The following is an 11,473-nucleotide window of genomic DNA, read 5'->3' as shown; positions in this document are numbered from 1 at the left end:
AGTAGTAGTAGTAGTAGTAGTAATAATAATACTAGTAGTAGTAGTAGTAGTAATAATAATACTAGTAGTAGTAGTAGTAGTAGTAGTAGTAGTAGTAATAGTAGTAGTAGTAGTAGTAGTAGTAATAGTAGTAGTAGTAGTAGTAGTAATAATAATAGTAGTAGTAGTAGTAGTAGTAGTAGTAAGTAATAATAATACTAGTAGTAGTAGTAGTAGTAGTAGTAGTAGTAGTAGTAGTAGTAGTAGTAGTAGTAGTAGTAGTAGTAGTAGTAGTAGTAGTAGTAGTAGTAGTAGTAGTAGTAGTAGTAGTAGTAGTAGTAGTAGTAATAGTAATAATAATACTAGTAGTAGTAGTAGTAGTAGTAGTAGTAGTAGTAGTAGTAGTAGTAATATAATAATACTAGTAGTAGTAGTAGTAGTAGTAGTAGTAGTAATAATAATAATACTAGTAGTAGTAGTAGTAGTAGTAGTAGTAGTAGTAGTAATAATAATAATACTAGTAGTAGTAGTAGTAGTAGTAGTAGTAGTAGTAGTAATAATAATACTAGTAGTAGTAGTAGTAGTAGTAGTAGTAGTAATAATACTAGTAGTAGTAGTAGTAGTAGTAGTAGTAGTAATAATAATACTAGTAGTAGTAGTAGTAGTAGTAGTAGTAGTAGTAGTAGTAGTAGTAGTAATAATAATAATACTACTAGTAGTAGTAGTAGTAGTAGTAGTAGTAGTAGTAATAATAATAATACTAGTAGTAGTAGTAGTAGTAGTATAGTAATAATAATACTAGTAGTAGTAGTAGTAGTAGTAGTAGTAGTAGTAGTAGTAGTAGTAGTAGTAGTAGTAGTAGTAGTAGTAGTAGTAATAATACTACTAGTAGTAGTAGTAGTAGTAGTAGTAGTAGTAGTAGTAGTAGTAGTAGTAGTAGTAGTAGTAGTAGTAGTAGTAGTAGTAGTAGTAGTAGTAGTAGTAGTAGTAGTAGTAATAATAATAATAATAATAATAAATAATAATAATAATAAATGCTTTATTTATTGAAGTGAACAAATGATAACAAATAAATTGTTTTGTATACATACTTAATTGAGGCTTTGATGTCCACCAGTCGTGGCAGTCGAGGATGATTCGACAAAAAATATGCAATGAGGACAAACAATGAGCAGAGGATGTGAGCGCCACCTAGTGACAGCATGATGATTCTGTAGAGGTCGCCGCTGATGCCAGTTATCACAGGGTAGGGGCTGAAATGTAAACACATTCAGAACAATATTCAATTCAAATATTTATATAACACAAATCCATTTGAATAATGCCAAGATATACATATAAAATCATGTAAAATGTGTACGTAATTTTAGTCCACTGAAAAACTAATCCAAGAATTGGCCCACTGAATATGGGCCTGACCTAAATAAATTACCATTGTTTATCTCACTTGAATATGTTTATTCCTATCTTATTACATACATGTACCTATTCAATCTTACTATAGCGATAAAGACATTTTGAAACCATGTGATAAATTTATTTTGTATTGCACATATGTGCGATGTGGACCAGGAATTTTAAATGGTGAATTCCCTTTTTGTTTTTTAAATATTATTATTATTATTATTTAATTTTAATATGTTTATGTTAATAACTATAATAACAATTAATATAATAATCGTGACTTAATCAAAAGTAATAATAATGACCTGATCAAAGATCAAAAGTACTGTTACATTTAAATTAAACAAGCATTCAAGGACCATTTCTCTGTAAAACAAAACGGGTAAATCGCCATGATAAAGCTATTTATCCTGCAACCATCAGTTCTATTCACAGAATATGATGACGGATAAAGCAAAGTGATATCCTGCTACTAGCAGGATATGACTTTTGACGTCACTCATGTGACGTCAAATACACAACTACATTAAAAAAATGCTCATCTGACTTCTAGGTCATCGTACAATGTGGTTGAAATAACAGAAATAATAGCTTTTCCCCTTACTTTTTATGGTCTGCAGGATAAAGATAGTAACTAGTTAATAGTACAACAGGTAGTATAGCTGATTTATCCTGTTCAGGCTCAATGAGAAATTCCATTCAGCAGAGCCTTGCAGAATTTCCCATTCTTACATCACAGGATAAAGCAGATATCCGACATCATTAACTAGTTATTTTCTATGTACAAAATGTTTATATTATATTACAAACAAAAAAAAGGTCTCGAAAATATACTACTCAAAAGAATTTAAGGGTCAGACGATATTTTCGACATTATTTTCTGAATGTCAATTATATTAGCTAGACCATAATGTCACGCATGGTATTGTTCCATTTTGACGAAAGTGGGTCTAAGCAACCCATAAATGAATTGAAATCCACTGTCATTGACACTGTCGACTAGTTCTAATGGCGAAAACATGCTTACATTTACATGTAAATTAGGGCGAAAGCGAAAGGTCTGCTAAGTGCCCATAACTTGCTTTTTCACAAAGCGCTTCATTTGCACGCTTTGCACGTGTATTCCATGTTCCCAATGCTGAATTTCTGTATAATTGGAGCTTGCGTTCGTGTACGGTGCACACTCCAAATTCGACAATGGTACGACTTCATCTGACTATCGAAGATCGAGGAAGGGCTATTGCTTGGCTTCAGGATGGCAATACGCAAAGAAATGTTGCTCTGAGACTTGGTGTCAGTCAGAGTGTCGTTGGCCGACTGTGGCAACGGTACCAAGCAACGAATTCTGTTCGAAATCATCCACGTTCGGGAAGACCCCGAAGCACTACAAATAGAGAGGACCGCTACATCACCAATATGAATCTACGTCAATGCACAGCCACTGCACGCCGATTACGTGACAATCTGCAGACTGCGACTGGAACTCGAGTGTCTGATCAAACCATACACAATCGTCTGAGAGCCAATAATCTACGCTGCCGTCGCCAGGCTGTTCGACCACCACTCCTACCACGTCACAGAACGGCCAGACGTCACTGGTGCACGCTTCATCTGCGATGGCAACGTGTTCAGTGGGGTCGAGTGATGTTCACTGATGAGTCCAGGTTTAGTCTCCAGTTCAACGACGGTCGGGTTCATGTCTACAGACGTCCTGGGGAGCGCTTCGCTGACGTTAACGTTAGACAATGTCACCGGTTCGGTGGTGGCAGCGTCATGGTGTGGGGCGGCATCTCTATCCACCACAGGACCCCCCTCTATGTGGTGGATGGCAATCTGAATGGAATCCGCTATCTGAATGAGATTATCCGGCCGTTGGTTCTCCTAGGCCTTCAGCAGATTGGCGGCAGGGCAGTTCTGCAGGATGACAATGCCAGACCCCACCGCGCCAGGGTGGTAACGGACTTTCTCAGACAACAAGGTATTGCCAGGATGGATTGGCCAGCATATTCGCCTGAATTGGCCCCAACAGAGCACGCCTGGGACGAATTAGGCAGGAGAGTTCGGGATAACCATGCCCCTCCGGCCAACCTTCATGATCTGGGTCAACTTCTTATGGCAGAGTGGCAGGCCATTCCCCAAGAGTTCTTCAGACGTCTGATCAACAGCATGAGGCAACGATGTGTCGAGTGTATTCGCGTCAGGGGTGGATTCACACACTATTAAACGAATGTTCTAATGTGTAAAATCCATGTTTGACAACCTTCAACTTTGACAGCATGTCATGTGACTTTCTTGTATACAGTGACGTTTATTTGTGGGTTTTTGTAAATATGGGACAATAAATTATATTTTTGGTGTAGTTTACATCATCAATCTAATACACTCTGAAACTTATTTGGTTATAAATTTTTGACCCTTAAATTCTTTTGAGTAGTATATACATATTCATATCTCTTACGTTCAAGGGCCATAACTTTGTCCAAAATAAGTATAATGTCACAAAAGTCAAACATAAAATCATTCTTTAACAGTACATTATAATGCTATACCCAAAATTGGCATTTCTATTGGCACTGTGAAATAAAGTCCTAAAACAAATTTTCGTATCACCTTGATATCTCAAGTCACTGTGGAAAAAAAATATCCAGAACAATGTACATGTATTTGGGACAGAAGGAATGGATGAACAGACAGACAGACAGACAGAGAGAAAGACAGACAGACAGACTGGCAGACAGACAAACAAAGAGACAGACAGACAGAGATGAAACCTACAGTCCCCTCTCGTTGTACCAGTAAGGGACTAATACGAATATAGCAATGAAAAGTACGACGCACTCATTGAGTCCGGGACACACTCCGCTGATGTTCTGCTGGTTGGCGCTGATCACGTCGGCGCAGTCCTCCATCGAGGCCTTGGCATCCCATGTCCACAGCATCAGGATGTTGATGGCCAGACTCAGAAGAATGGCGCCGTAGTTCCAAAACAGCCTGCAACAATGAAACAAAGAAGAGCTCTTTGTTACTTCGTTTTTAATTATAATTTGCACTACATTTGATATTTACGAATGTCAACTGACAGAGCTTAAAAGTATCAAACTCATCAACCAATGAACAAAATGATATTATGATATAATGAGTTTTGTCAAAACAAAAAAACACATTTCGAGTGTGTTTGGATGCATGTGTAAGTAATTACAATGTATGCATGAATGGTTTTTGCATGCATGTGCAGACTCATAGGAACCAGGGGGGCATGTGCCCCCTCCCCATACCCTACACACACTTGAGGATGACAAAGTATGTTTTTTTGTCAAACTCTATATAAATAAAGGTAAAAATATAGATATGATCGTAGACCAGTGGTAAAATGCTCGCTTGATGCACAGTCGGTTTAGGATCGATCCCCATCAGTGGCCTCATTGGGCTATTTCTCGTTCCAGCCAGTGCTCCACAACTGGTGTAACAAAGGCCATGGTATGTACTATCCTGTCTGTGTGGGATGGTGCATATAAAAGATCCCTTGCTGCTAATTAAAAAGAGTAGCCCATAAAGTGGCGACAGCGGGTTTCCTCTCTATATTTATGTGGTCCTCAAGCATACGTCTGACACCATATAACCATAAATAAAAATGTGTTGAGTGTGTTGTTAAATAAAACATTTCTTTCCTTCCCCCACTGCCTCACTAGAAGTTGTGCTCCCCACTCCAAATATGATTCCAATTGGCCTGATGTATCTGCACATATGTGTATGCTCTATGGAGTGAAGGGGGCAGGACGTATCCCAGTGGTAAAGTGCTCACTTGATGCATCGATCCCCATCGATGGGCCAAATGGGCTATTTTTCATTTCAGCCAGTGCATCATGACTGGTATATCAAAGGCTGTGGTATGTTGTATCTTATCTGTGGGATGGTGCATATAAAAGATCCCTTGCTACTAATGGAAAAATGTAGAGGGTTTCTTCTCTAAAGCTATACATCAGAATTACCAAATGTTTGACATCCAACAGTTGAAGATTAATAAATCAATGTGCTCTAGTGGTGTCATTAAACAAAAACAAACTTTAACTATGGAGTGAAATGACATATTATGTACTTTGAAAAGATTTAAAAGGAATTGTCACATATTTGTAAAACTATCCCTTGGGCTCTGTCGGGTAGAAAAAAAGATGCAATATCACACTACTTTTATTGCATTGATTTAGGAGATGTTCCAAAATATTTGATCTATATGCGAGGGTATATGTAGAAAATTGAATTTTAATTAATATGTGACTGTAACATTCCACTCACCAGCCGTTAGTGAACATTTTGGCGATATCTGACTGTAACAATTCCACTCACCAGCCGTTAGTGAACATTTTGGCGATATCTGACTGTAACATGCCACTCACCAGCCGTTAGTGAACATTTTGGCGATATCTGACTGTAACATGCCACTCACCAGCCGTTAGTGAACATTTTGGCGATATCTGACTGTAACTTTCCACTCACTAGCCGTTAGTGAACATTTTGGCGTTATCTGACTAACATTCCACTCACCAGCCATTAGTGAACATTTTGGCAATATCTGACTGTAACATGCCACTCACCAGCCGTTAGTGAACATTTTGGCAATATCTGACTGTAACATGCCACTCACCAGCCGTTAGTGAACATTTTGGTGATATCTGACTAACATGCCACTCACCAGCCGTTAATGAACATTTTGGCGATATCTGACTAACATTCCACTCACCAGCCGTTAGTGAACATTTTGGCGATATCTGACTGTAACATTCCACTCACCAGCCGTTAGTGAACATTTTGGTGATATCTGACTGTAACATGCCACTCACCAGCCGTTAGTGAACATTTTGGTGATATCTGACTGTAACATGCCACTCACCAGCCGTTAGTGAACATTTTGGTGATATCTGACTGTAACATGCCACTCACCAGCCGTTAGTGAACATTTTGGTGATATCTGACTTTAACATGCCACTCACCAGCAGTTAGTGAACATTTTGGTGATATCTGACTGTAACATGCCACTCACCAGCAGTTAGTGAACATTTTGGTGATATCTGACTGTAACATGCCACTCACCAGCCGTTAGTGAACATTTTGGCGATATCTGACTGTAACATGCCACTCACCAGCCGTTAGTGAACATTTTGGTGATATCTGACTTTAACATTTCACTCACCAGCCGTTAGTGAACATTTTGGTGATATCTGACTGTAACATTCCACTCACCAGCCGTTAGTGAACATTTTGGTGATATCTGACTGTAACATTTCACTCACCAGCCGTTAGTGAACATTTTGGCAATATCTGACTAACATTCCACTCACCAGCCATTAGTGAACATTTTGGCAATGGGGTTGTTGAGAATCTTCTTCTGGTATGAAATGTCCTTGAGGATGTCTCGAGTCCAGCTCATCAGGTCGCGGATCTTGTTGCTAGGCGACGACCGGTCCACATTCCACTTCAGTTTCTCCTTCACCTCTTCACGCAGAACAGACTGCAAAGCATGGTAAAAAAACGTAAGGTTTCCATTTTACAGATCACTTTTTAACATTGGTGCTATACATATTAGCCACTTAATTACATTATGGGGGGGATACATTGCCCAATGGAAAGTGCTCACTTGAATCATGTTCAGTCTGGGATTGATCTCCGTCTGTGGGCCCACTGGGCTATTTTTCATTAAAGCCAGTGCACCATGACTGGTATATGAAAGGCTGTGGTATGTGTTATCCTGTCTGTAAAAGATCTCTTAACTTGCTACTAATGGAAAAATGTAGCGGGTTTCGTCACTAAAAACTATATGTGAAAATTACCAAATGTTTGACATCCAATGTCCGATGATTAATACATCAATGTACATGTACTCTAGTGGTGTCATTAAACAAAACAAACTTTTAATCGCATTATGATCACCCACTGAGGTCAGAACTATTGTTTGTGATAGTCTTGATTATAAAAATAAATACTTGACCTTCAATGTTTTTTGTCAGCAATATTAGTACGAGCATTCACCGGCGCCAACAAATGTTCATATCTCTTAAATTCAAGAGCCTTAACTCTGTCAAAAATGGTCAAATACTCATGAATGTCAAATTTGATCTGTCATTCTACATGCATGATAAAGGGTGGGGAGGGATAGACTCCAGAAAACTATCTGATCTACAGACAAACCAAATGATGAACAGATGGAGATAAAACCTACAGTACATGTAGTTCGGCACTTAAGGTTATTTCAAAGCTACGATCGCTTCAAAAACAGACCAGAAATGAAAAACATCTTACAAGTTTAAAACATCTTACAAGTTTAAAACATCTTACAAGTTTAAAACATTTTACTAACCTTGTTTTTCACTCGGAAGTTGGCCTTCTGCAAAACATCATCTTTGACGATTTCAATGGAGGAACAGTTTTTCTTATAGTAGTCCAGAGCTCGTTGATTCTCTGGTGCCAGTATCACATCTACAGATATATAATAATTTGTTTGTTTGGTAGGTATTAACATGCTTATATCCTGAGGGTTCAAACATGCTTACCGTGGGCACAGCCTCTGTTAAAATTAGGGATTGTTCCCATAGTAAGATGGGAAGGGGAAGGGGGAAATGCGATGGACAGAAATTTGCAATACATTAGTCTAATAATACAATTTAATTCAGCCAAACAAATGTGCACTAGTTTAAAATTTGGGCACAAATTTACAATGTTCACTAAAAATAAAATTAAATATAATTTAATTTTAGGTTAGTATATAAAGAACATACCAGAGGTGGATCTATGGAGGAGGGGGGGGCTGGGGTCCGGCCCCCTCCCCTAAATTTTGTGAATTATAATTTTCTTATATATTAATCTTCTTTCTTTTTTTTACGATCCCTCTCCAAACCACCCCCAAAGTTCCCTTGGCATTCTGCCTCATGTCATTGGGGCCCCCCCTAAATGGATGTTCTGGATCCGCCACTGCATACAGTACCAAAATAAACTCTGCAGGTCTGCTATCATATATTACAGTCATTGTATTTTTTATATAAAAGAATACGAAACTGTTGTGATTAACATTAAGTATTATTAAAATGTGACAGAAGTGATTTTTAAAAATAGTATCAGAATGTGACAGAAGTGACCGTTAAAAATATCAGAACATGATAGAAGTGAATATCAGGAACTGACTCTTTTTCACATATTAGAATGTAAAAAATTAAGAAACATTTTTAAATATCAGAATGAGAAAAAAAGTGTTATTTTAAAACAATATTACAATATGAAAGAAGTATCCTTTTAAAGGGACATTCCTGAGTTTGCTGCAATTTTTAAGATGTTATCGACTAATAAAGACTTTTTAACGATTGTAATTACATACCAAATATATTTTACTGCATAAAATATTAGTGGCTGTATATTAAATGTGTTTCTGATCATTCTAATACATTTGTATTTGTACTAGGTTAAATTTATTTCCTGAAATATTGTTTTTCGAACGTACGAAATTATTTGAAGACAAAATCCAGTTTGGGCTTGTTACAAATATTAAGATGACCAGAGACAAGAAAATATATTTAATATGTAAATTTAATCGTAGAAATATTTTATTAGTCAGAAACATCTTACAATGCAGGAAACTCAGGAATGTCCCTTTAAATAATACTAGAATTTGATGGAACCGACTTTTTTTAAATAACACCAGAATACATGCGATAGAAGAGCCTGTTTTGTATCAGCAGCAAACATACTTTTACAATTATAACAAATAACTATAATTAAGCAGAAATGTTAGAATGTGAAAGAAATGATAATTTTAACTGATGATACAGAATAAAAATATTTGAGAAACAGTATCAATTAAACAAAAATGTTTAGTGATTTCCCTAGAAATTTGGCAAGACATGGTAGACCAAACACTTTTGGGGCATTTTCACCATTTTCGGGGCACTTGTTTTTCATTAAAAATACACAAAAATTAATGGAAATAAACATTAATGTAATTTATGTGCTTGCTTTAATAAATGAATGGCAAAAGATGTAAAAGGCATATTTTATTAATTAATGATACCTTTTGGTTGTTTTATAAAGGCAGTTTTAGAATTAATTAGTGAAAAAGGCTTGTTTAATCTCAGGGCAGCATGGTGCTGTTTAAGGCAAGCTGGTGCTAGACTATTGAGGCATGGTGCTGCACCATGCCAAAACAAGCTAGGGAAAACACTAATGTTACAATGAAAGAAAAGTGACTATAGCTGACCGTCAAGATGGTGGATATCGATGTCGGTCATCCGTGCAAGAATCATGTAAAAACTGAAACCAACATCGGCGATCATCTCCTTCAGGGCATTCTTCTTCTTCCCCTTCTGAAACAACAGTCAAATACGTCACAACACTGTCAACTGTCAGCAGGTATGTCAAGAAAATTAATTAGATGGCATAATTGTCTCCAATTACATACTGTGTAGTAAGTAAAAGAAGTGTAACAATGGCTGACTATTAATAATTCAATAAGGATAAAATATGTACATTGTATAATTTTGTATTCATTTCATTTCAACTTATTTTCGTGCTTATATCTAATTAAGGTTCAAGCATGCTGTCCTGGGTACACACCTCAGCTATCTGGGCGGTCTGTTGTTAGTTACACATTACACATATCCATTGAAGCCTTAAGAAGTCACTCTGGGTTGGAGCCAGTAGTGAGCTGTGAACCCTGTACCTACCAGCCTGTAGTCTGATGGCTTAACCACTGCGCCACCATGGCCAGTCAATTTTGTATTTTGTTGTCTCATTATCAATAGTCCTTTTCTATCACATGAAAACCATTACTAATCTATGACTATAACTGACAGCAGTGGTACAATAAAACTAACTAATTATACATTTACATGCAACAAAATTATATAATTATACATTATTATAATCCAAATTAAACCTACACTAAACATAACAGCTTATCATAGTTAGGTATGACCACGAAAATGTACTTTATATAAACAATTTAAAACAGGAATAAATTACTCATCTTCAAACAACATTTTGTTACTTTTTGGACTAACAATTACAGCTTATACCACATATATTTTGGTTCAAATCTTAGAATTATAAGTTACAAAACACAAATTTTCTAATATTAATAACACAAACTTTTTAATATTAATAATATCCAACATACGACAACTCCCTGCAGAACACTCCCCCCGAATGGCGATATAGACTTTTTAATATTAATAATATGCATCATACAACAACTCCCTGCAGAACACTCCCCCCGAATGGCGCTATAGACTTTTTAATATTAATAATATCCAAATACGACAACTCCCTGCAGAACACTCCCCCCGAATGCCGCTGTAGACTTTTTAATATTAATAATATGCATCATACAACAACTCCCTGCAGAACACTCCCCCCGAATGGCGCTATAGACTTTTTAATATTAATAATATCCAAATACGACAACTCCCTGCAGAACACTCCCCCCGAATGCCGCTATAGACTTTTTAATATTAATAATATGCATCATACGACAACTCCCTGCAGAACACTCCCCCCGAATGCCGCTATAGACTTTTTAATATTAATAATATGCATCATACAACAACTCCCTGCAGAACACTCCCCCCGAATGGCGCTATAGACTTTTTAATATTAATATATCCAACATACGACAACTCCCTGCAGAACACTCCCCCCGAATGCCGCTATAGACTTTTTAATATTAATAATATGCATCATACAACAACTCCCTGCAAAACACTCCCCCCGAATGCCACTATAGACTTTTTAATATTAATAATATGCATCATACAACAAGTCCCTGCAGAACACTCCCCCCGAATGGTGCTATAGACTTTTTAATATTAATATATCCAACTTACGACAACTCCCTGCAGAACACTCCCCCCGAATGCCGCTATAGACTTTTTAATATTAATAATATGCATCATACGACAACTCCCTGCAAAACACTCCCCCCGAATGCCACTATAGACTTTTTAATTTTAATAATATGCATCATACGACAACTGCCTGCAGCACACTGCCCCCGAATGCCGCTATAGACTTTTTAATATTAATAATATCAAACATACAACAACTCACTGCA

The 11,473-nt window shown here is 36.9% G+C and overlaps 1 protein-coding gene across 1 annotated transcript in view; it reads right to left on the bottom strand.

The window, feature by feature from the left end:
* Window positions 1-11,473, bottom strand: part of LOC121388116 (inositol 1,4,5-trisphosphate receptor type 1-like) — a 103,161-nt gene that overhangs the window by 23,783 nt on the left and 67,905 nt on the right. Inside the window, exons 42-46 of the mRNA XM_041519337.1 lie at window positions 9,623-9,728; window positions 7,736-7,854; window positions 6,720-6,889; window positions 4,222-4,374; window positions 1,071-1,232 (exon numbers count right to left, since the gene is read on the bottom strand). Of these exons, the coding sequence (XP_041375271.1) occupies window positions 1,071-1,232; window positions 4,222-4,374; window positions 6,720-6,889; window positions 7,736-7,854; window positions 9,623-9,728 (710 nt within the window). The remainder of the gene's footprint in view (window positions 1-1,070; window positions 1,233-4,221; window positions 4,375-6,719; window positions 6,890-7,735; window positions 7,855-9,622; window positions 9,729-11,473) is intronic.

The sequence above is a fragment of the Gigantopelta aegis genome, chromosome 14, assembly GCF_016097555.1.
Source record: "Gigantopelta aegis isolate Gae_Host chromosome 14, Gae_host_genome, whole genome shotgun sequence".
NCBI classification, from domain to species: Eukaryota; Metazoa; Mollusca; class Gastropoda; order Neomphalida; family Peltospiridae; genus Gigantopelta; species Gigantopelta aegis.
This window is presented reverse-complemented; position numbering and strand designations above follow the sequence as displayed.